Source organism: Lepeophtheirus salmonis, chromosome 5 (assembly GCF_016086655.4).
Source record: "Lepeophtheirus salmonis chromosome 5, UVic_Lsal_1.4, whole genome shotgun sequence".
Classification (NCBI taxonomy): Eukaryota; Metazoa; Arthropoda; class Copepoda; order Siphonostomatoida; family Caligidae; genus Lepeophtheirus; species Lepeophtheirus salmonis.
The window spans coordinates 11473338-11498920 of record NC_052135.2 but is presented as its reverse complement, the minus strand read 5'-3'; the positions used below and the strand labels follow the sequence as shown (position 1 = coordinate 11498920).

The following is a 25583-nucleotide window of genomic DNA, read 5'->3' as shown; positions in this document are numbered from 1 at the left end:
ATAGATACACTAACCTGGAAACGTTGAAATGTATATAGAACGGGTATCTCTTATTGTGATTGACACAAGTGTAAATAATTTTATCATATTAATAAAGTGAATGTAGTAAATTGAAACTATAACAGTTCATATCTTATCCATTTCCCAAAAAAAAAAAAAGTTTAACCCTTAAATAATTATACTTTCAATGTCATACAAAATTGATTATATATTTTTAGCTTAACTTAATATGAAACACATATATTATGTAGATATTGTACAAAATATATGTGTTTGATATACTACAATATCATGGGGGTCCGCAGGATTCTATTTTGGGGGAGAAGTTTAAGGAATTTATTTGCAAAAAAAATTGAAAAATTAAATTTTTCGAAAAAAAAATCGAATAAATTATTTGAAATTGGAATAAATTGAATTTCAAATATTCAATTTTTTAGAGAAAAACTTAAAAAAATTCCCAGCAATTTACAAAAATTAAATTTTTCGGGAAAAAATTCGAATATCCAAAGTTTTAGACAAATAATTTTAAATATTAAATTAAAAAATTCTGTTATTCAGAAAAATTTCAAAAATCTATAGGTATTCCCAAAAAAGAATAAATTTTTCAGTAAAAAGTTCCTTATATTCTCAGCTGTACACAAAAAAAAAATTTTTGAAAAATAAATAAATAAAACTTAAAGTATAAAATTTTTTGAAAAAAAAAATTAAAGCATTAAATATTTGCAGAAAAATTTCAAAAATCCATAGCCATTCACAGAAAGTTAAATTTTTTGGAAAAAAATTATAATAGTTACATATATTTAATTTCAATAATTAATTTTTTTGAAAAAGGTTTTCAAATATCAAATTTTAAAAAAAATTATCCAAAATTAAATTTTTCCAAAAATGTTTTCAAATATCCAATTTAAAAAAAAAAATTATCCAATATTTAATTTTGTAGTAAAAAGAAAAAGAATCTTCATTGGGGGAGGGGCTGCACCCCCACCAACCCACCTCCTGCAGACGCCCCTGAATACACAATATTTCACAATATCAAAAGCCAATTTCTCCAAATGAGCTAGAGCAAATAAATTTTTTATCAAAGTAACATAATTTCAAAAATCATCATGCAGTAATTACTGCCTACTCATCACTTTCTTCAATCAAATTGCATCAAAAAATTTCAGTATTTAAGGGAAAAAAATGTTTCTAAAGGGAACAGCCAACTTCATACAAATAAATAAATAAAAAGTGCTTCAAAAAATTATTCCATTGCTAATTTGTTTTCCAAAATTTTGATTGAATTGTGAATATTGCTGCATTTCATGTATAGTGTATATATAATGTATGTTGTATGAAAAAAATCGTGACCGGAAGTTTTGCCCTGGGAATTTTCGCCCTCATACATATATCATAGCATAAATGTATATTCCACATATAATTTAAGGTCTTCCTTTACTTCAACTTGAAGTTCTTTGTAATTAATAATGAAAATATGTCATTCGAGTAATTAATATGAAATAATTGTTGTTTCTTATTATAATGAATTCGAACCGTTTTTTACCGGTGTACTTAACCTGAGGGAAAAGAGGAAAAAAGAACACAAATAAATAATTTTGAATGAATATAGACATAGTAAGTGTTGCTACAGGGAGGATTTAATTTTAAATGTTCTTAGTCTTTTACTCAAGAAGTTGTAACACTTTTTAACATATGATATACTGTGAGTATTTATAATACTTTAGTGGTTGTTAATAACTTTTTGGCATGAAATGTTTAAATTAAATAGGATGAGACTGGCAACGATCAGAATCCATTTGACTTATCCCTGGTAAGAAATATAAAATATTCAATTTATAATATTTTGAAGCTAAATCAAGGTACCTTTTTCAGCTTTTTCATCATCATATCTCAAGACGGATTAAGATCAGGATCGACCGTATCTCTAAGCTTCCAGTGGCCATTGAATAACGTAAAAGAGACGTTTCTGAGTATACCGCAAGGGATTTTATATATTAATATCAAGGGTAGCTATAGATTGCCTTCCTTGATTAATATATGGTCGTGCTTGGGAAAAACTCCATAAACCTGTCAAGGAGAGGAAGGAAAGGGTTTTTACGATATTAACCAGAATTATTCATTCTATTCACAACTAAGACTAAGATTTCGTACTGGGACGAATAATACCTCGTTAGAATATAAATATAAAATCGCATATTTTATGGGTTTTTTTTTTGCATAATCTTTGAAAATGAACTATCAGTAACGGATCGAAAGAGGAGGGATCATGGAACCCCTCTTTCAGTATACCGATCTCCCTCAGGATAGTTATTTCTATAATATTTTGATTAAATTGCTGTTGCTACAGGGACAACTTTAATTTTACATGTTCTTGAGTCTTTTATTGCTATTATGAAGATTGGGCATATTAGTATTGCATTGAACACAAATAATAGAATAAACAACATACATAATATATATATTCTATAAATTCGCCATATCTCTTTACTATAATAGGAGTTTCATTTTCCATAATAATATAAGCTATACCTCTACAACCATCTCGCTCGCATTTCCAATAAGTCTTGTGAGATGTTTTATAAGCTACTCTATAGATGCGGTTGCAGTCATGCACAAGCTTTAGACCACCTCTTCTCGTTTTTATAAGGTGTACCATATCTCCTACTCCACTTGTAAACATGAACTAACCAGATTGTTCGGTTATCGTTAATAATGTATTGGAAATCTACTCTACTTTAGGGTGTTTGCTGTACAACATAAGTCTAACTTATAGTCAATAACAGTACATAGCAAATATTCAATTTGTGAGCTCTGAAGCAAATAATTGACTACCTTAAATTGAAGTACTTTACACAGTTATAATTTTACTATACCAGTTAAATAATTAGCTAGACAGTGGAAAATGATCCCCAAATAGCTGAATCCATTACTACTGAAAATATAAAAGTAAAGAAAGACCCTGTCTTGATTGTAGATTTCAAAAATATCTTAATACCATCAGACGTAAACGTCAGTTATACAATAAGCAAGTCAAAATGCTCCAAAAATTCATCTGACGATGATGAGGAATATGAAGAAACTTTAATAATAGTTGATGAATGAAAAGATAATAACTATACCTACATACGTATTGCAGAGCAATGAAAATGAAAACAAGGCTTATAACGATTTTAACAGAAGTATCCATCTTATTCATTAAGACTCTTACAGGAACCATTTTAAGCTCTGTGTCTCCGGCTATTGATATTTGATGAATCCAACTAGGTTAAGTTAAACAAATTTGATCAGAAATATTCGAATCCAAATACACACCTTTGACTAAGTCATCTAGCATTTATTTACTTTTTTTTTCATAACGCCTGTTCTATTTAAACGATAGTATAACTGGATTGTACGAACTAATAAACACATCCATTCTAAAATAAATCATTTTATTAATAAACAAAACTGTATTCGAGTAGAAAAAAAGTGAATAAAAATCAATACATTTTCTTAATAGGAGTCCAATGTAAACGATACAATGAAAATATGTGTTTGGATTTAAATCCTACATGATACATTTGAGATATGGGATGAAGGATATAAACACAAATTCAACTATGTATCTAGCAATTCTATAGGATTTACATCCTCAATTCTACTCAGAGTCAGGGACTTACGCTAATAACTCCGTAACAAATCCTCAGTATTATTTTTTGTCTTTCACACAATAAAGATAACTTTATATTTATCGGTCTCTCTTGAAGAATAAGGATAATGGGTTTGTAAAATATAAAAGTTATCTTCAAATAGCAATGAAATGATAGCACGATCTTCAATTTTCATATTTTTTAACCTATAACACGTCTTTACATTTATCGTATAACGTAACTTTTCCTTAAAAAAAAAAAAAGATTTGAAATCAGTCAATCACACCAAATGATATTTATCTCGTACTCCCAGACTATCTATTATTGTCATATGATTTATGCACAATTTTTAAAATGAATTACATACATATATTATATATTTAATAATATTTTAAATCCTACATAGTATTTTATTCGATATTGTACTATAATATTGCCTATGAATATTTTATCAAGAGCATAGCTATACATTTGTATTTCTATACTAGCAAAAAAAATCTGAAAGAATTAATAAGATGGACAATATAAATTTACATATATACGACGAGTGATTACCAAGAAATTGTATTCCTGTCCTTCTGGAAAAGAAGCATATGTATAGAAACACTTATTATTTAGTTTATTTATCAAAAATAATGAAATATGAAATAGCCATACCGTATGAAGTGTGAGGACTGAATCGACAGCTCACAACAAAATATTGAAATAACTTTTTTTTAGTGAGGTAACGGCGAGAAAAATTGAAAAACGCCATGGCTTATGCAGTTACGATAAAACCAACAAAACCTCTTATTTTGCTAACTAAAAAGTTGCGTATATTTATTATAAATCCTTCTTGGATTATTAATTATTCAAGTTACTTGAGACACTTGGGATTATTAAATCCACTAGCGAAAATTACTAACAAATTAATACGGAAGACAGTAATATAAATTATAATGATTAATTTGTTCGAAAGGTACTTTTTTTTTTTTAGATGGGACACTATGGGACACCACATAGTAAAAAATATAAATTGAACATTAGATTATATTTACGTGTTGCTGCTTGTGGAATTTTTTTAAGGATGAACAATCCCATGATGTCAATACTTGGGTAAAATCTTCACTAAATAGGATTGTAAAGACTAAATTGTCCTTTCTTAAAGATAATTTTAATGACAGAAGAAGTATCAAATATGATTTAATTAAAAGGAAATACTTATTTGAATGCATTTTGTCAATTATATTGTCCATATAGTATTTCATTACCAATTAAAATAATATAAAAAAGGAATTCAAAATTGTCTATTTAAATCAATAAAATAGATCTAAGTTAACTTAGTTTCACAATGAGAACTTTACTTGACTCTTATTTTGTTTGCTTCGTAAATTTTATTCAAATTGGTAAGACGTTTAATTAATTGTACACTATAGTAAGTAAGATTTATTTTTTAAAAGGTCTAAAATCTTCATCGAGTATAATAAATTCAGAAATATTTATAAATACTGGAGTCGACACGAACGTAAAAAAAGCTTCCCATGCGATTTTAAATGAACTTAAACCCATATTTGGTGTACAAAAGGATTGTGAATTAGAGATTATCAACATTGACAATGTCCAGTCAAATATTGTAATATCAATAGATTAATTATTCTCTTGAGCACATATGTATATATTTAAATAATGTAATTATGTTCATCTTAGGATCCTGAAGATAGAGTTTTTAAAATGGACTTACTTCTACTGAGCTCATCAACTAATGGATCCTGCGGACTGCATATCAAAAATTGCTTAGACGTTCAAATTCATGTGATTGATGACAAGTGCAAAAAGTTTGTTGAGGATTGCTACTTTCTTGAAGAAACTAAGCGTATTACATGTATTACTGATAATGTTGGTAAGAAAAACATTGTTTTATATACATTTGCATAGGCGTATAAAGGGGGTTGCCTGGAGGGGCTGTAGCTTTCCCCTCCCAAATCCAAATTTTCAAAAAAAAAAATAATTCTATGAAAAGGTTTAGATTTTTGAAAAAAAAATTTAAAAAATTTAATACTAATAATTAATTTTTGAATTTTTTTTCCACAAAAATTATATTTCTTGTAAGCTGGAGTGAATTTTTACAATTCTTTGCTGATATCTTTAGACTTTTGAAATTATTTTCCAAGAAAAATCCTTTTTTTTTTTGTGAATAGCTGTAGATTTTTGAAGGTATATTCGAAAAAATTAATAATTTGAAATTTATTTTTTGAAATTTTTTATGATCAGCTGTGGACTTTTGAATTTTTTTTCACAATTTTTAATTTTTGGAAAAACCATGCTCCCCCACCCCAAAAAATAATAATAATATATATTTATTCCTCGGGAGACCCCTGATTTGTCTCTCTCCATATAATTAATTAATTGTCATTAGAATTAGGGACTCCTAAGCCCTATCATGAGATTCCGGATCCTTCATCTAATGAAATTATTCAAAAGGTAGCCCAAGAAGCCACAGAGTTTCTTCATGGTTTCTTTAATGTCTCCAAACATTGTCCTCTTTTTGTTCGAGATATAATTAGTGCGCGGGAACAAGTTTGTATCAGCATTTAACGTAAACAAAAGTGCTTAAAAAAATATTACCACTTTCTAGATGAACGAAGGCATCAGCTACGAATTAGAACTTCAAGTTGAGGTAGAATCGGATTTAACCGACTGTCCTTATAAATTTAAAAACTGTAATGGCGTCAAAGTTTTTCAACCATATCCACACTTGTGTCCAAATAAGAAGTTTTGCCTACTACCTCAAAATTTGGAGAAAACCACTTGCATCTCAATCATTGACAGTATTTTATTTACTACTCCTCTTTCAGACACTAAAAATGAAATTTAATTATGTATTTCAAGGATTTAAGTAAATAGTTTAAATCTAAAGTTTCATATGGCAATTTTAATTGTTGTTTGATTTTGAATTAATGAAGTAAAAGTATGCAATGAATTCATAAATTAAATTATATCTAACATGCAGCGGATTATTAATTACAATTATGCTTTTATTATTTTAATGATCCATAAGGATCAAGTTTACTTTTATAAATATGTGTATGTGTGTTCAAAAGTTTGTATTTTGAAGAATGAATGAATGATCTAACCTTATCTTAAAAGTTATCCTATTTTTTATTATATCGCTAAGACCAGGGACGTCTGCAGGGGTGGGTGAGAGGTGGTGTAGCCTACCCCACCCCCCAAATTTAGATATTTTTGCTTTTTACTAAAAAATTTAAAATTTGATTTTTCTAAAATTCAATTTTTGAAATTTAAAAAAAGTTTCCAAAAACTTTAATATTTGAATTTTTTTGAGAACAGATTTGGATTTTTGAATTTGTTTTCCAAAAAAATTAATATTTTTGAGAATAGTTATAAATTATTGAATTTTTCTTTCCTCAAAAAATTTAATTTCTCAAATCTAATTCAATTTTTCAAATTTTTTTCTGAAAACACAAATTTGGATTTATGAAATTTTTCTCCGAAAAACTTTATTTTTGAAATTAAATTTTTGATTTTTTTTTTTACCAAAAAATTAATTTTTTGTGAGCAGCTGTCAATTTTTGAAAAAAGTTTAACATTGGAAATTTAATTTATGAAAGTTTTTAATAAAATATTTTAATTTAAAAAAAACCAAAGTCCCCCCCAAAACAAATTTTTGTGATATGGTAATAGTTATCGATAATAAAATATCGATATTTAATAATAATTATCTTTATTATATTCAATCAATAATTCAAGGTTACAAGATAAACATGTTAATTTTTAAGAGCCCAATGGACTCACTGTGCATTCTCTAATAATAAAGTCATAATGTATTTTCCGAAGTGAAAATGAGTGCATTTTTATATAGTTATAAATACGAATATACAAGCTACAACTGCGATATAATAACTTGAAAATTGTATCCTCGAACGCTAAAAAAAATAAAAACGGTGTGTAAAAATCTTATTAACATCAAGGTATCTTTTAATACAGGACTTAAACGCTAAAAAACGAGCATGTGTATTTTACAAGAACTAATTGCTATTCATTTTCTTATTTGTAGTTACTTGTAATTGCCGCGAGCTGAATTTTACTACATGAGTATTTTCGAGTTTCTAAGAAAATACACCAGGCATTGCTTGAACACTCGATAATCACCCTAATACCTTTTGCTCCTCAAAATCTAGTCAGTAAAAAAAATCATATTTTAATGAATTATTACAAATTGTCATTTAAAAACTTGTGTAGTTCTTTAGAGGACTCTGTATTTGTAATTGAATACTAGTATGAGCCTGTTCGTTCCACAAACATATGGGGGGGGGGAGGGGGACACATTTAGACACAAAATGCTGGCGGTTTATATTTCATGTTTTTGTCTGTTAAATAATTCAAAAAAAATTCAAGTAAATAATGTTATTTATAACTTATGTTTGTCTATTTCAATCAAATGTGAAAGTATCTAATTGATTCCAGAACAATGATTTTTTTTTTTTAAACCTCTTTTTTTTTTGCGTGGTGGCCTCCAGGGTTTGATAAAGAAAAAGTTTAATTGCGTAGATAGAGCTGAAATAAAACAAAAACTGTTGCTATGCAGCGAAAACGGAGGAGGAAGATAGATATATTTATTCTCGTAAATATAATATATTATATAAGTAGAAATAAAATGATTTTATAATCACAGTAATGCTATTTTACCACAAGGACTATAATAATTTAACTTATTTAAATCCTATTCATAAGCATAATTCAACAGTATATATAGTCAATAAATAAAAAATTTACGATACTCTGGTTAGAAATTGTAAACAATATATTTTTAGTGGCACTGATGCTTATTAATATGAATGCATATTAATGATAACACAGGGGAACACCAAAAATTCACCAATCAAATTAAGGTAAGAATATAATTTATCTTTGAGCGCAAAATCCAAACCGGATCTAAGTTTTTCTCTGGGTTGTCAGGTTTCAGAAAGATTTGAGATTATAGTAATTCGAGGCTGTTACACCAGGTATTTTGGCCCACAGGCTGAAACCCACATTTTTCATTATCATTTACACCGTAGAACATAAATATGACCATTAAAGCTTTTAAAGCCTTTTTTAAAAAAAATCAAGTTTCTAGGGTATAAGTAGGATTCAGTACCATATTTCAATATGAAAAAAACTATAAATAAAAATCAAAGTCAATAACAAATTAATACAAACATTTCAGCATTTCTTTATCTTGATTACAAATAATAAAAAATGTATATAGCTACCTAAAAATCGAGTAAAATGAAGCTTAATTTGAAACGAATATCTTTTTTATTTTTTTTCAAATACTTTATACTAACATTCAAAGTAAATGATCAATTGATAGTTATAAACTCAGAAGCGAATAATTTTTTTCACCTGTAATATTATTGCAATCTATATTCACGCAACGTGACTTGCATATTATATTTAAATTTCTTAATAAATATTAAAAACTAAATTGACCAAAAATCAATCAAAATTTATCTTTTTCGAAAGTTTTTTTATATTTGCAATATGAGGTATATTGCATAACTTCAGCTAAGATATAAAGCACTTGAATAAAAAATAAAAAAGATATTAGCTTCTCCAAAAAACTAATTATTGTACATAGAGAAAAAGCAAGAACGAATATTAAATATGAATTAAAAAAGGGAATTAGGAAGAAGATGAGCGATTTATTCTTAGTATGTATATTCAATCTTCATTAGGGCCAAAGAAGGAACTTGGCAAGATAGTAATGGCAATGCCAATAAAAAATCACAGGGGCAAACATTTGAAAAAAGTGCTTTAAATTTACCAAATCAGTATTTTCATATGTTGCGTTTCTAGAATGTCAAAAGAGGATGCAGGTTTGATTATATTTACATCCAATGGACAAAAACAACAAAAAATGTTGTAAACAAGAAGGTTTTACAATATAAATTTACCTATTATAGTTTATTGTATAGAATTTTAACATATATAAGCTATAAGATAACGTGTTCATGTTCGTGCTAGTATTATATTAATGTGATGTTTACAATCTTTCTGAGTATGGTTTTTATAGATAAGTTTTCGTGGACAAATATTGATTAATAAATGGAAAGGAATAATTCCAAGAAATTGTAGTATCAGTTACTTCGAAACTCATTAATTAAATTAGTATATAGATGAATATTACTTTATAATATTTATTGTATCTATCCAGACTCACAGAGAATAAATCTATTAGTATGTATAATGTTGTAATAAAATGAGTAAGTTATCTTCTCTAACGACCAATATTTTCATCTAGCACAAATGTATATTTTTATTTCGGCGTTTAGGAATCCGTCGTTATTAATAAAGCCTTTCCTTGTTTTGTGATGACTTTTTTTATTTTTAAACTATCCTTTGGTCATCTTCTAATCTCTGAAAATATGGTATTGCATTTTAAAAGATCCTGATGAATTTGCACAAATAGTGAATAAAGCCTTGACCAATATTAATATCAACGACACTGTTAAACATGTCAAGAAGATGTTAAAGAGTCGTCTTTTACACATCAGTATATACCTATATCAAAGTTAATTATAAAAGTCACAAAATGCCAAGAATAGTATAAACTATTACCATTTTTATATTTATCCAATGATGTGCAGAAGTTGATAGAGCACAACCAACTAAAAGAAAATCTGAATTATAGAGGTTGATTACTTTCACCTTCTAAAATAATTTATTTATCTTGTGTCTTTCCTTAAAACTTTGAAAGAAAAAAATTATACCCTTGTTTCATCATCGTTCATAATTTCCATACAGTCAATTTAAAATTTATCTTCAAACATATATATATATGTATATACCGGTTGCGGCGAAAAAACCACGGAAGGCCTTTCACCCATAGTGGATGATGTCCTCAGATATGGCATCCCAGTGCTGGTTGACGGTGTCCTTGAGGTTGTGGATATTTGGTTGACAGACGGTGCAGGCCTTGGACACAATATGCACCCAAAAAGTGAAGTCCAATGGGTAGGCATCTGGCAAGTAGGGGGCTACATTTTCTTTGGCCAGAAAGGCAAGTTGTCCTCCAAACACTTTGTGTCATTTTTGGGCGTCTGTACAGGCGTAATATCCTGCTGGAACACCACGTTCATGTCCAGGTAGTTGGTTTGAACCCATGGTAGCAACTTCTCCTTTCTTGGTTTGTTGCCACTGTCCAAAAGAACACAGACTGAAATTCGTTGATCATGTTCAGATGGCATTTTCTCAACTTTAAAACACGTCGGAAGATCTATTATTTTTTTTTTTTTAGTTTTTAGCAGAATAATTTTACTGCACTCACAAAAACCTTGATTTTTGTAGCAAAAACGAAGTTTAAATATTTTTTCGCGGCACCTAGTATATATATATATATAAGTCGAATTCAAGAGCCAATAGAGTTCAGTTCCATATTAACAATTGTATGTAATGAAGATCATAAAGAAAAAACTTTTTATAGAGATTAGAAAAAGAAAAAACGGTTGGTAAGTGTGTTCTTTCTTTTTTTTTCTGTTCATTATTTATTAAGTCGTGTGTGTGTTAACATCTTCCTTTAAAAAAAGAATTATCGCCCATCTTTTGTGTAAATTGTTTTTCAAATACATAATAAAATAGATATATGTGATTTTAAATATAATTATAATATTTTCCCTGTACAAATGCTATTTTAAATGAAAAAGTTTCTCTTTTTTATAGCTGTAATTCATTTTCTCCCACCAAAATCATATAACAGGCAGCTGATATTAACAAATTTCTTAATTCATTAGTACCATATGTATCACTCCCACATTCTCCTCCCGCTCTTTCACAAATCCCATCTCTACTTATGAGATCCATATTTTTTGACAGCCCTTTTAACTATCATATAATGCATATCTTACATTTTTCGTTCACTTTTTAAAAGAAAGATTAAGAGATACATTAAGTTCAATAGTATAAGGAACAATAAGGTAATGCTTAATGAATGCTAAAATATCATTTTATTAAAAATATATTTATTTAACATCAATTAAAGAGAGTTTCCAAAGAAATCTTTCCATTCCGATTTCTTAAGAGAAAGGCAAATTTTCTTCTCTAACTTGGACATACTTTTCAGTTGAAGGCTGGAAAAAAGATTTATACATTTTAGATCTTTATTATTCAATAAACCATTGAGGACTAACTTAAATTAATGTCCACGCAATCAATTCCTTTTAAATTCTCTGGAATGAGACAAAATTGGTTTCCTGGACACAGATTGATGGGTGGTTCTTGAACTCGAATATTGGCACAGTTCTTGAAGACATAATCACAATCAAAATCAGCTCCATTCGTCTCAACTTGTAACTCCAATTCGTAGACTGTACTTGGGAAGGACTTAATCCAAAAGAGGGACAATTGAAATACAAAATGATAATCAAAAGTACACTCTTACTTGTTTCTTGGCTTGGATAACATCCTTGACATAGAGTGGACAGGCATTGGAGGTGTCAAAAAGATGATAAAGGAACTTGGTTGACTCCAATGCCACTTTTTGAATCTCTGAATTTGAGATATCCCGAGTAGGGTTGATGAGAACAGGAGGTGATCTTGCAGAACCTGGAGGAACAAAATCGATAAGAAAAATGATAAGGATAAAACTGGGGAGTTGGATTACTAACTATATGGAAGTGCTCCTATGGCAATGAAGAGACAAAGTGCGACTAAACGATTCATTGTGTTTTTATTTACTGATAATTAAAAGAAGTTCTACCATCTTTTTATAGGGTGTCAATTAATTGCTGTGTCATTATTCATTGCATACATTTGGAAAACCCCATTTTAAGTAAACAAAGTATATTTATTTAATACTGTAGCAAATATTAAGCAAATTTTCGAAGGTTTGTATTTTATATTTACATGAATGTATGCATAATCATATTCTGAATGAATACAAATTTCCATGGCTAAATTGATGTGTGTACATAAATCTACGAGTATTAAGGTACATATTTATCAAAAATATGACAAATGGGAAGGTATTTCTCTCATATTGAGATCTCTCTATCTTTGCCTTTCCTTTCAAAATAAATGGGGAAATAAGCTGGAATTATAGACAATCTAGCCAATTCCGTACTTTCCTCAAATTCGGTAAATATAGATTTTATGCAATATTTTTTTAGAAAACAGATGTGACCGCAAGATTATATACTTTTTTTTTGGAAGGGAGATTAGTTTTTGAAATTTTTTAGACAAAATTCAAAAATTATTTTTTTTTGGAAAAAAATTTCAAAATCCATATCTATTCTTAAAAAATTAAATTTAAAAAAAACATTTCAAAAAATCCACATCCGTTTAGAAAGAATAAAAAAACTCAAAAATTCAGAGTTACTCTCAAAAAATAAAATTTTCGTAAAAAATTTAATAAATTAAATTTCAAATGTTTATTATTTTGGAAAAAAATTTCGAACCTCCATAGCTATTCACAAAAAATAAAAAAAATTCTAAAATGTAGAATTATTCTCAAAAAATTAAATTTTTAAGAAAAAAATTTAAAAAATTAAATTTCAAGTAAATATTTAAAGAAAATTCCTAAAAACTAAAGCTATTCACAGAAAACTAAATTTTGTTGAATTTTTTTTTTTGAAGAATTAAATTAAATTTTATGAAAAATAATTGCAAAAGTTAAATTCAGCAAAAATTCCTTATTTTGAAGGAGGTGGCTACAGCCCCTCCAGCCCAACCCCTGCAGAGGCCCATGCAAAAGGATAAATAATTTCAGTATACCAAATTTTGTTTTCGAGTTTAGCGGATCTAGCTTCACAACACTAATAAGTGGCCAAATCAGAGAAAAATAATTTATTCTTAGGGGCCCCTCTAATAATGATACTATTGTCCTATGTGATTTTATTTGATCATCTCGACATTGTTAAGAAATGACACAGCAAAAAATTAACAATATTAAGAAGATTGAAGAGGATTCCTTTTGGTGCCTCCAGCAATTGAAAAGGGTTCTTTTAGTAATTCTTGGAATTAAATACTTACTTTAAATTTTTATCAGACTTTTTATTGTAAGCAATATGCATGGGAGACTGTGGACAATTGCAACAAGTCATTTTTCTCAAAAATGAAAATAATAATTACATTAACAAAGACGTACACAGAGAAAATTTAAATAAAATTTAGTTTTTTGTGAATAGCTATAAATTTTAGAAACTTTTCTATAAAAAATGTAAGATTTCAAAAAATTTGTATACTTGAAATTTAATTCTTGAATTTTTTTCCGAAAAGTTAAATTTTTTTATAATATCTCTGGATTTTTTTTTTATTTTTTTTGGTGAATTAAGGAGTTTTTTCTTTTTAATAGAAAATTTATTTTAATTTTGTAAACTTTTTTTTTTTGAAAAGACTTCATTTTCAAAAAAATTAAATTTTTTATAAATAAGTACAGATTTTTGAAATTTCCCTACAAAAATTTAATATTTGAAATTTTCAAAAAAGTTAACATTTTCTCTTCTTCATAGAAAATTTAATATTTGAAATTTAACTCAATTTTTGAAACTTATTTTTGAACAAAAGATTTAAATTTTTCAATTTAATTTTTCTAAAAAAAATTTAATATTTGAAATTATTTTTCAAAAAATTTAATTTTTGAAATTCTTTCCAGGAATTTAATATTTGAAATTTAATTTTTTGTGAACAGGTGTCGATTCAAATTTTTGAATTTTTTTCCAAAAATTTATTTTTCTACATACAACTATGGATTATTGATTTTTTTAAACAAAAGAATATTTGAAATTGAAGGGGGGTCTTGCCCTGGGTGAGGTCCAACTACTACTCTTTCATAGGACAGAAAAAAATCATATTTCTTAATTACACCAGTTAGTCAGCTGTAGTTGATGAAAATAACTTCCAGTGATATATAAACACTAATTAGTGGGAAACTGTACAGCGGCCCTTGCAACACACGAGAGCAGATTGTATTATTTCTAGTGGTCCATTTGATTATATTCACGACCAAATGATGAGCCTCGGCCCAATAATTCAGAATTATTTAACTGGTTAAATTCATATGTTCGAGTTAAGGTAGAGTACTAGAAACTTTCATGTTCGATAAGGTCCTTCAAAAAGGTCCCCCTTAGCTCCTACCTATGTCACTGTCCCAAAGTAGGTATTCCAATCGCTCGTCTTTACTTTATCATCCCTTTAAATCATATTTAAAAAGTAAAAAGATACAAAAAAACAACTTTGACTTCTTTAATTTTTTGTAAATTCTGTTGAAAAGGAACGCTAAAATCTCATTTTTAGCGTTACATTCAATACATAAGAGAAAAACAAAGAAAATGTTATTCAGTTTATTTTGTCATCAATTTATTGTAATTATAACTAATAAAAATTGAAGACTCAGACACTTCAATCTTATTAAATCGGGGCTTCAAACTCAACGAGGGCTAGATTTGGACTATAAAAAAATAATTCAGATTTGACTAGGACTCAATGTGAAAGACTCGTAACTTGACTAAAATTCGTTGTCTGATGGACAAAGTTCATATTTTTATAAGACTCAAGGCTTGAAATAAAACTTGCGACTTGACTTGGACTCGTATTTGAAGATATTGGACTTTACTTTTCAGATTTCACTCGAACTCATATCTCAATAATTGAGCTTCTACAAGTGGCCGTGTAAACAGCTCCGTTCGCAATTTGCATGTATAAATATAGACTCGTAACATTGAATTTTTATTTGATATTTGTCAAAGTAATAATTCTACAAAAGAATGATCCTCATCAGTCATCAGATATAATTGTTAATATGGAACTGAACTCTGTTTTCTCTCGAACTCGACTTTTATATATATAGGAGTTTGTTTGAAGATAAGTCAATTGACTGACTGAAAAAAAAAAAATCCCCTAGTTTCGTCATCGTTCATAATTTCCATACAAAGTTTTACATCCAGACACAAGATAAATAAATTATTTAGAAGGTGAAAGTAATCAACCTCTATTATTCAGATTTTATAAATTTTATTTTTGTTGGTGTAGCTCTATCAACTTCTGGACATCATTGGATAAATATAAAAATGGTAATAGTTTATAACATTCTTGGGGCATTTTGTGACTTTTATAATTAACTTTGATATAGGTATATACTGATGTGTAAAAGACGACTCTTTAACATCTTCTTGACATGTTTAACAGTGTCGTTGATATTAATATTGGACAGCGCTTGATTCACTATTTGTGCAAATTAATCAGGATCTTTTAAAATGCAATACCATATTTTCAGAGATTAGAAGATGGCTAAATGACAGTTTAAAAAAAAAAAGAATTAATAATAACGAATACCTAAACTCCAAAAATAAAAATATAAACCTGCCCTAGATGAAAATATTAGTCGTTTGTCAAAATAGCTTACACATGTTACTATTATCTGGATAGACACAATAAATATAATTAAGTCATAATCATATTTATACTAATTTAATTAATGAGTTTTGATGTAACTGATACAAAAAATTCGGTGCTGGATCGAGTCGCAACACTAATAACTACTCATAGGAAAATGAATAGCACGTAGTATAATACCTGGTGCCTAACTTCTTGGAGGGGCTCCTTTCCATTTATTAATCTTTATTTGTCTACGAAAACTTATCCATAATAACCATCCTCAGAAAGTTTATAATAAACATAATATTAATATAATATTGTTCGCTTGATTTTAAGCGAATAGTATCAGCATATTTAAAAAATCACTAAGAGCTCTACGACAATAAAATTAATATTCAAATAATCCAAACAAAATTGTGGTTTATTAACAGTGAATGGATATTGCCGATGATTAATGAATGGAATAATGGAATCGTTGTAGCTCAGACACAACGTGCTCGGGAGAAGTTATTCTCTTAAATTCAATGTGTATGTTCTTGCACAGGTGATTCCTAGAAAAAGAAATATACTGTATGTATATGGATTTCACCAAAAGATTCTTAGATTTTATGGAGTAAATATAATACTATAATGTTTACATATACTTAATAAGCGCAACTCCATTTAAATTATTAAAGGAACATTAAAAAAAATGAATGAAATAGGCATATATTTAGCATTAAGTAGTAATTTATATGTAGATATAAATTATAATAGTAACTACTAATAGGAAAATGAATAGCACGTAGTAATTGTGTGAAGTACAGACGCTTGTTTTCAGTGATCCAGTCCTGTAGTAAAAGATGTATTTGTATACAATACAGAGTTGTATGATAGTATCAAATATGAGTTGACTTAAACGCCTCTGAGATTTCGTTCATTTTTTAATATTGACAGTTCATATTTTATACAAATCTTAAGATATAATAATATATACAGATATACTAATCTGTAACCACAGGATTTTATTTTCGGCTATGATTTTTTTTTGAAGTTATTAGGAAGAGGTTGAATTTGATCGAATGATATTTTTTCAGAAAGTTGAATTTATAAATCGTGTTGACGATAAAAAAATATTAATAATGTTTTGAAGGAGTGAAGGAGACACGCTTAACTGGCATTATGTTTTATTAGATCAGCTACAAGCAGCTGTGACGATGTCGCTCTTCAATTCTACTCTAAAACAAATAAGGACTTACAATTATAACTCCACACCAAATCTTCAGGGTTTCCTTTCGTCTTTTAGGATATATTAATTTTAGTTTGTATATAGTAAGCAAGGAAGTTCACTCCTACAAAATTAAATAATTATATTGATAGCAGCTTAAGAAAAGAAAATTCACTTTTCAGGATGCTAACAAAAAAAAAACGACCTTACTCAAAACTACTACAGATTAGTCTTACTGGATATACATCATGGAGCACTATATGCAGTCATCCCTGAATATATATATTATTTTTATATTCCTTTTTAATATGATGCGATGAGCTATATCTGCATAGGATCGTCGTTAAACACTCAGACTTTGCTTTATTAATGACTATAATATTATATTTTGTATTAACATTCATATGTATAACAGTCTTGGATTATTTGATTCCGCAGATAACAGAGTTCGGACTACTCCAGACTTTAAATATATCGAACCAACATTTATTCTTCTGCAATGTAAATGTTAAATTTCAGTACTGACTGGGTCATGAAATGAAAAGCGTAGGACTATAAAAAATCCGGAACTATAGAATATGGACTAAATGATGTATATTTATTATTAAAAATGTAGCTCACATTATTTGGAACTTTTCACAAGTTTAAATACAAGTATCAGTATTCCAGTATATATATATATCTAAGTTCATAATAATATTTAAATTTGTTTCTATCTTATCCTTAATACTGAACATGAGTTACATTTCGTAACAAATGCCTTTCATTATAAATGTATATTCACTTAAAAGGTTTGAATCGTTTATCAGTTTATAACAAATAATTTATACTAAAATAATTAATAATTTAGATGTAATGGGACTAAAACAAGTTTAGAGATGCTTGATATTCAAAATAATGGATTGTTTGACAGTTATAACCCGGAATATAATTGTAATCTATATTCACGCAACCTACCCAACTTAAATTTCTTAATAAATTTAAAAACTAATTTGACCAAAAATCAATGAAATTTTTTTTTTTTTCAAGACCTATTAAAAAATGGAAATATATGATCCATTCTATAAATTCAGCTAGGATATAAAACACTTGAAGAAAAAATATATTATTTTCTAAGTAGGTCATCCATTTTACTGGATTTTTTGGTGGTTATATACATTTTTATTAATTTTAATCAAGATAAAGTAATAAATAATTCATTTTTCAAATGCTGAAATGTTTGCATCAGTTTGTTATTTCCATTGATTATATCTATATAATGATTTCATGTCGAAATATGGCATTGAATCGTAGTTATACCCTAAAAACTTTATTTTAAAAGAAGGCTTTAAAGGCCAAACCTATAAAGTTTTAATAGTCATATTTGTGTTCTACGGCTTAAATAACAATAGTAAATGTGGGTTTCAGCCTGTGGGGGCTCCATGACCTTAATTTTGTTGCAAAGTTTTATATATGTATATTTACTCAAAAGGTTTGGAATAATGGTACCAGAGAATTGGACAGACGGGTTTTCAATTTGTCGCATAAATCTTTAAAAATCCGACTTATTTGATGCAATTTCAACAAAATATCGCATCTTTTAAAGCCATAATGTTATTTGTGAGGAATATTTATTATAATATATTCTGTACAAAAGTGTTATCCTTTGACGATTATACTCAAACAAAGTCCGGTAACTACCGGAGAGTGGAAACTCTGATAAGTGTATGCATAAGGTACAAAATAATATTGAACTGAAATTCAGGACTTTACTTTGATATATTCATCATAAAACTTAATAACGTACTATAAAATATACACCGTGAAATATCAGTTATCAACTTCACAATGAATCGATCGGTCATCTCCCTCTTTTTGCTATTATTAAGCAAGGGTAAGATTTAAACTACGATTATATACTTTTAAAAATATATTACCCATGATAGTGAATGGATTATTATTCCCACTCCATCACGACTTTATTCGTATTCCCGTAACAGAATCAATTATTAACATTACACAACAGACTTTGGAAGGACTGAAACTCTATTTCGGAGTTGAGGATCACTGTGATTTAAAATTACATAAAGTCTTCTGTGCTCAAATTATGGTAAATCATTATTTTTTTCCATATCTAAGCAAAACTACTGAAGCATTTATTAGTCTCACAACTCAGTCAACTATTTAGTGGACATTCGAGTCTCATCTCATGGTTACAATTGTAATAAAGAGACAAAAATTTGTCAAAATTTGGGTATATACTCACCTAACAACTGCAAATCTGACTGTCATCATTTTTATTGGACTGAATCATCAATATGTATTCCTGATTATGATGGTAAATATTGATTTCAATTATTGAACAACTACAATTAATTAATATTTAATTAGTGCCATTAACCTGCTCTGAGGAACTCTACGCTCCCATGTATTCTCCTGAGATTATAGATATGGCAGAGGAAGCAGTGATTTCTCTTAATCAGATATTAAAAATGAGTGAAGGCTGTCCACTTTACTTACATCATATACAGAGAGGACTTCGAGAATACCAAAAAGTAAATATAATAATATTTGTTACTCAGTTTTATATATCAACAAGTGTGAAGGGTAATTACTTTTTCACAACCTCTTTTCCCTTGATCATTTTTGTAGAATTTGAATAAAATTTTACTTTTAAAGTGATTTGAGCAAAAAAGTCACTTATACATTGATTTTGAATTTGTGTTATTATCTTACATTTTATATTAATACCTTTCCTGAATCCAAAGTAATTTTAATAACATCATGAATAAATCACCTATGACCTATTTTTTTAGCATAAGATCAGTACAAATCATCTACTTTTTAATTTAACATTACGCTCACAACATTGTAAATATTGCTTCGAACAATATTCATTCGGCATTTTTTAGATTTTTGTTGGTTTTCAGGTATTTGAGACCTGTTGGATATTTATCAGTACTAATGATAACAAATCAAAATCCTTAGAACGGTACAAAAAAATAGAAGTTAGCCTATACGTATCACCCAATGTTAATAAAAATACAAGGTTAGACCATCATGTAATCGGGCTTGCTATAATTTGCAATTTAATGTACTGCACGGACTGCTGGACAAGACAGGCAGATTTTGACAAAACACGCAACTAATCATATTCTATGACATCACTATTAAAAAGCGTGGTAGAAGTCAAATATCAGTCGTAGACGCCTTATGGTATAAACCTTGAATTTCTATTAACCTTGATACGACCTACAAATATGAGACATGTGATCCATTTTTGGGTTGCAACCCACGTATTGAGAAACATTTATCAAATACATAATAATATTATACAAATAAGTGAAGTAACCAGAGGCTAATGAATATTTATGAAGGGCACTTTCTTAGTCGGAGACAATACCATTTTTGAAAAACAAAATTGGGAGAGCCCAAGCCTTTTTCCCACGTGTGCTTCTGGCACTGGAATTATATATAAAAACAATAAAAAGCCGTTTGACTGAAAAATATTTCATAATATGGATTTGAAAAATAAATTTATTCAGATAATAATATTTAAGTACAATCGTTTTCTTTACAAAATCATTTTTTCCCCATTCATTGAATTGGTAATAACTCTTTCGTAAATTTGCCAATTTTTAATAATCTTCCCAAATTCCCATTGGCATTTTTGTTTTTAAGTCTGTGATTTATAAGTTTTTATGATTGTGACTTAGGTGATCGGATATCACCATCTGATCTTTACTGTTGAACTTTCTAATGTCTTGTCATACATTCTTTAATATCAATATTACCTCTCCTATTTGACGTGCTTTACTTCATAAAATATGACTATAACTTTTCTTTTTAAATAAATAAAATCCAATTCTTAAAAAAATGACAAGAAAAACCATTCTTATAATTTATATTATAAAACATAATATTCAACATTCCTTTTTTTTTTTTTTTTTTTTTGATCGTAGAACTTGTGAAAATGGCTTCTCAAGGTGAAATTTAGATGTGCATCTAAACATTATTTATCTTTAAGAACGTATATTATTTAGTCAGCTGACATTTTTGACAAAGTGTGTTGAAAAATATGTGACTTTTCCATAAAACAATGTTGAAAAACGTGTATTTTAATTAATTTTTTGAAAAACTATATTTTACAAAAATGATATTGAAAATAAAACTATCAAAGAATTTGTAAAGGTTCTAAAGAAAAAAATATTTAATTAACATGGATATATTTAAATTCAAAATTTCATTTTGGACACCAAGCTCTTCAAAATGGACTTGAATAGGTGTTATCTTCCCGTTCAATTTGGTTAAGTATACTCCATTATTTTTATTGTATCTTGCAAACTTGAATCTTGTATATTTTTCATGGAAGAAAGACCCAACATCAATCCTTATTTTAGCGATTCTTCCCATCTATTATTTCATTAAAAGTCGATGAATATTAACAGCTTAAATAAAGCTAATTCGAAGTATCTACTTTATTGCAGGTTGTATTTAAAAAATTGAATATTAATGTATTTTAATTGCTACTTGCCTTTTATAATCTTTACATATTATTAAAAAGTTTTCAAGTGCATTTGTATAAATTAATCCTTTATTAAAGGATATTCAATAAAGCATAAAATATAACTTTTTTACTTGGAGTATTACATACATCTTATAAGTGGATAAAGACTCATCGTCTGAACAGCTTTTACCGAAAAAAAAATTAAAAAAACACTAAAGGCGTATGATACGGATCTATTGATTAATTGCAATTAACGTTTGGATACTATATTCACATTAAAATGACACAATCTTACAGTTCATGAGGCTGTCCATTCGAATGCTAAGTGATCCATGAAATTATAATGGAGAAAGCTTGTTTTAAGAACAAATTCCGTTCTCTAAGTCTATCCTTCCTAATAATAGCATTAATCAACTTTATACTTTATTTTTCAGAAATTTTATGAGTCAGAGATTCCGTTTATTTCCTATGCTATGGACCTTCAAGTCGTCACAAAAGATCAAAATTGTAAACATATCAATCTACTATGCAAAAATGTTCAGATCGTCCAGTATCAAAACTGTTCTTTAGATAGAGCCAGTTGTAATCTGCTGATCAATACAAAAGATATTTTTTGTGAATAATTAAAGAAGATTGTAGAAATCGCATTGGTAGGTATCTATTCATTTAGGTCAGTGATTCTCAAACTTTTTACCCTGTATACTATATGAGAAAATATCAAGAATTACAAGGTCTACTACTACTATGTATTACCAAACTGAATATACAAGAGCCGAGACTTAACCTATTTATGAAGTTCCTCCACGTACTTACCATTAGAGGGAGTTCGTGTACCCCAGTTTAAGAATCACTGATAAATGTTATTTCATATTTTAATATTCTCTTTTTTCATTTCTAGCACAAAATGATATGTTCATCATTTTCCATCATTGCACAAGTTGACTATATGAAACTGAACCAAATCATGTTTTAATTCATTGTTATCGATAGAATAGATGTATATATATATATTAGGACGTAGAATCCTTTGTATTCATTCTGTGTAGTACTACCCCCAACCCTAACTACTGGGGTTGGGTTTCGGTCTTGAACTCGTACAACCGTCTTAAACTGCAATCATTTTAACTAATTTGGTTTGGACCTGTCTCGTAGTAAAGTTTGGGCTACAAAAAAAAATCCCTCGTGTTCGGTATAGAAAAAATCACATACGACCGAATCGGGGAAAAATTAGGTCTACAGGGGTCCATGATTATAATGGGGAAGGCTTGGTTTTGGATTTTTTTTTTTAAATCCAAAAATTATAATTTTCGTAAAAAATTCAAAAATCCACAGCTGTTCACGAACAATTATATTTTTTGGACAAAAATTTGAAAAAATTAAATTTTGGAAAAAATATGAAAAAATAAATTTTAAATCTTACATTTATTGGAATTTTTTTTCAATCAACAGAAAATATTAAGAAAATAATTTCATAATTCAATAATTATTCTTTAAAATTAATTATTTTGGAAAAAAAATCAAAAATTAAATTTTAAAAATCCACAGCTGTTCCCAAAATAATTAAATTTTTTTGGAAAAATTTCAAAACTCCATCACTATTCTCAAAAAACTACATTTTTTTAAAAAAAGATTCAAAAATTTAATTTTATGGAAAAAAAATTCAGAAATGAAATTTTAAATATTGAATTTTTTGAATTTTTTTTTTAAATCTACACCTATTCACAAAGGAATATTAAATTTTCGAATAAAAAGGAAAATTTCTAAATTTGTGGATGGGCTACAGCCCCTATAACCCACCCCCTGCTGACCCTCCTCCTCTAGGAATGAGTTTCAATACTAGTACCTATATTTTAGGTATTATACAAAATGCCGATTGACGGTGCAAAAAAAAACTTGTATGAGGCGTGCACGGAAGTCTAGCTATGTTTTATGGATTCCCATAGAAATGCAGAATTTTCATTACTTATATTCGAAAAATCAATTTGACGTCAATCATACTTAATGTAGATAAATTCTTACTCAACCACCTAGTTGAGATTGTTTTTCAATACATTGCTTCGTTTAATCACATTATTTGCTTGAAAAAAAGTAACATAAAATTGCTTTTAAAATTACAAATGAATCGTAATAAATAAAATTAAAGGTACAATGGAGGTTAACACAATTATTTATCTAATATTTTGTAAAGTTTTTAACTAATTTTTCAATGCAAAGTACATCAATTTTAACCCGACATTAGCAGCTTGAATCTTTATTACGGCGCAATATTAAAGTAATTTGTCTCTCTCTCTATATATATTTTTTTAATTGCAGATATTTAAAAGTAACATCTTTTGTAGAATATTGTATTCTGTAATTTCTGAAAATTTTGTTCTATTTTCTCGATGCTTAAGAAAGTTATGTCGTTTTATTTAAATATCAAATTGCTATAGGTTATTATAGGAAAAAAATGGATGATATTCCGATGATAAATTACTTATAACTTCCTTAATAGTCAAGCTAGAGACCTGACTTGGTAGCAAAATGTCTATTTTTACTAATATCTATTATATAAAACAGGTTTAAAAGGAAAATATTGAATTTGAAATTTCTTGTAACGGACCTCCCTATATATATCTTGACTATTTACAAAGCTCTGGGACTTGAGTCATTTTTCATGGACTCAGACTCCTCTTAGACTCGTAACCAAGTGAACTTGGACTTGGAAGTATAAGAACTCAGAATTACAGATGTTTGGTCTTTGCATTCAAAGCTGTTAATGAATTGCTCTAATTTTAACAGGGATATTTTGGAAAATATAACACTCGCCAGAGTTCCTGTATTTTTCACATCTATATTAATAAAGCAAAGTTTGTCTGGACGTTCGAATGCCAATAACATTCTAAGCGGTGCGAAACTCAAGAATGAAAGGTAAGAATTTATATTAATATAGCCTTGTAAAATATATGACCAAAAATGAGTGTTTTGTATTGTAGAATCAGTTCTTACTTCTTTGAATCTTAAAGGATATCCCATTAAGGAAATTAGGGCATTTTATTATGTGTGTATGTCTGTAATCCATACAGTCCTCCGTTTTGCATGTAACATCGAATGAATGTGACTTTAGATAATGTTAATCATCCAGCGTGTGTAGCTTAAGCTCCTCTAGGGCGCGCTCTGGAGACTAAAGTACTCAATTGCTCATCATATTATTAAAAAAATAGTTCAAGCTATTATTATAGGGGGCGAATATTGAATTGGTTAATGGTTTATAACTAATAGAATGGTCAAATATAGTTAATAATTTAGATATTAGGGGGATTAAAACAAGATTTTAGATGTTTTATATTCAAATTATTTGATAACTAATTAAAGATGAGGAACAAATTTTGGTTTCGGCATATTTTAATACCTATTATAGGATAAATTCTTGGACGATTATTATCATTGTTCCAAAACATGACGTATCTGATCTATGTTTGTTATTTAAATATGAGTTCATGAAGCAATGCAAGGAACAAAGCTCTTTGCAGCAAGAAGGAGGATAACTTTTTAGAAATCTTCGTCTTATGGAATATATTTTTTTTTTTTTTTTTTTGAATTTGAGTTCAATGATCTAATGTGAGTTGAAATGCATGATTTTATATGTATGTACCAAGTGGTTATACATATTATGTAGGTATCTACCTATGACTATGTTATATGTATAAATTATCATATAAAGTGTTGTGAAGAATACAAAGAAAAATTCAATAACATATATGTAGAGATTGCTCATATCAAGGAAAGAAGATTTCTATTTTTGTACGAAAATGATCAAATTGTGTGACGAATAACAAAAGGGTTGGACTGGAGAGCCTGTAATTAAGGAATTTTTACTAGAAACTTTTAAATATGAATTATTTTTTTCCAAAAATTTTTTAAATATGAA

At 28.0% G+C, this 25583-nt stretch overlaps 3 protein-coding genes and 1 long non-coding RNA gene across 6 annotated transcripts; 2 read left to right on the top strand and 2 right to left on the bottom strand.

Annotated features, from left to right (window-relative positions):
* Positions 1-1673: 1673 nt before the first annotated feature.
* LOC121118535 (uncharacterized) lies at positions 1674-4792 on the bottom strand. The gene is made up of 3 exons (XR_005864489.2): positions 4667-4792; positions 1864-2067; positions 1674-1807 (listed from the first exon to the last, which is right to left on the bottom strand). It is a non-coding gene; the product is annotated as an uncharacterized lncRNA (long non-coding RNA).
* Positions 4793-4948: 156 nt separating this feature from the next.
* On the top strand, positions 4949-7469 carry LOC121118319 (uncharacterized). Of its 3 annotated transcripts, XM_040712897.2 has the most exons (5): positions 4949-5014; positions 5069-5241; positions 5316-5508; positions 6025-6185; positions 6244-7237. In XM_040712897.2, exons 1-5 carry the CDS (start codon positions 4960-4962, stop codon positions 6481-6483), a joined length of 822 nt encoding a protein of 273 aa, XP_040568831.2. In that variant the 5' UTR covers positions 4949-4959; the 3' UTR covers positions 6484-7237. The 3 variants fall into 3 exon arrangements, with proteins under 3 accessions (XP_040568831.2, XP_071745053.1, XP_071745054.1); XM_071888952.1 differs by having other exon boundaries at positions 6025-7469; XM_071888953.1 differs by lacking the exon at positions 5069-5241 and having other exon boundaries at positions 4958-5014.
* Positions 7470-11595: 4126 nt separating this feature from the next.
* Positions 11596-12423, bottom strand: LOC121117746 (uncharacterized). Its single transcript, XM_040712231.1, has 4 exons — positions 12275-12423; positions 12049-12212; positions 11798-11990; positions 11596-11737 (listed from the first exon to the last, which is right to left on the bottom strand). Exons 1-4 carry the CDS (start codon positions 12327-12329, stop codon positions 11727-11729), a joined length of 423 nt encoding a protein of 140 aa, XP_040568165.1. The 5' UTR covers positions 12330-12423; the 3' UTR covers positions 11596-11726.
* Positions 12424-18938: 6515 nt separating this feature from the next.
* Positions 18939-22684, top strand: LOC121118292 (uncharacterized). The gene is made up of 6 exons (XM_040712860.2): positions 18939-19060; positions 19113-19276; positions 19330-19504; positions 19558-19721; positions 22108-22323; positions 22572-22684. Exons 1-5 carry the CDS (start codon positions 19015-19017, stop codon positions 22294-22296), a joined length of 738 nt encoding a protein of 245 aa, XP_040568794.1. The 5' UTR covers positions 18939-19014; the 3' UTR covers positions 22297-22323; positions 22572-22684.
* The last annotated feature ends 2899 nt before the right edge of the window (positions 22685-25583 follow it).

What these genes read in the sequence shown, in the direction of transcription:
- LOC121118319 (XM_040712897.2), top strand. Translation starts at nt 4,960, where the DNA reads ATGAGAACTTTACTTGACTCTTATTTTGTTTGCTTCGTAAATTTTATT. An exon ending in ACAATGTCCAGTCAAATATT is followed by an intron (nt 5,242 to 5,315) that starts GTAATATCAATA and finishes TGTTCATCTTAG; the next exon opens with GATCCTGAAGATAGAGTTTT. An exon ending in TAATTAGTGCGCGGGAACAA is followed by an intron (nt 6,186 to 6,243) that starts GTTTGTATCAGC and finishes ACCACTTTCTAG; the next exon opens with ATGAACGAAGGCATCAGCTA.
- LOC121117746 (XM_040712231.1), bottom strand. Translation starts at nt 12,329, where the DNA reads ATGAATCGTTTAGTCGCACTTTGTCTCTTCATTGCCATAGGAGCACTT. An exon ending in CATAGGAGCACTTCCATATA is followed by an intron (nt 12,213 to 12,274) that starts GTTAGTAATCCA and finishes TTGTTCCTCCAG; the next exon opens with GTTCTGCAAGATCACCTCCT. An exon ending in TTATCCAAGCCAAGAAACAA is followed by an intron (nt 11,991 to 12,048) that starts GTAAGAGTGTAC and finishes TTTTGGATTAAG; the next exon opens with TCCTTCCCAAGTACAGTCTA.
- LOC121118292 (XM_040712860.2), top strand. Translation starts at nt 19,015, where the DNA reads ATGAATCGATCGGTCATCTCCCTCTTTTTGCTATTATTAAGCAAGG. An exon ending in TTTGCTATTATTAAGCAAGG is followed by an intron (nt 19,061 to 19,112) that starts GTAAGATTTAAA and finishes TACCCATGATAG; the next exon opens with TGAATGGATTATTATTCCCA. An exon ending in GACTTCGAGAATACCAAAAA is followed by an intron (nt 19,722 to 22,107) that starts GTAAATATAATA and finishes TTTATTTTTCAG; the next exon opens with AAATTTTATGAGTCAGAGAT.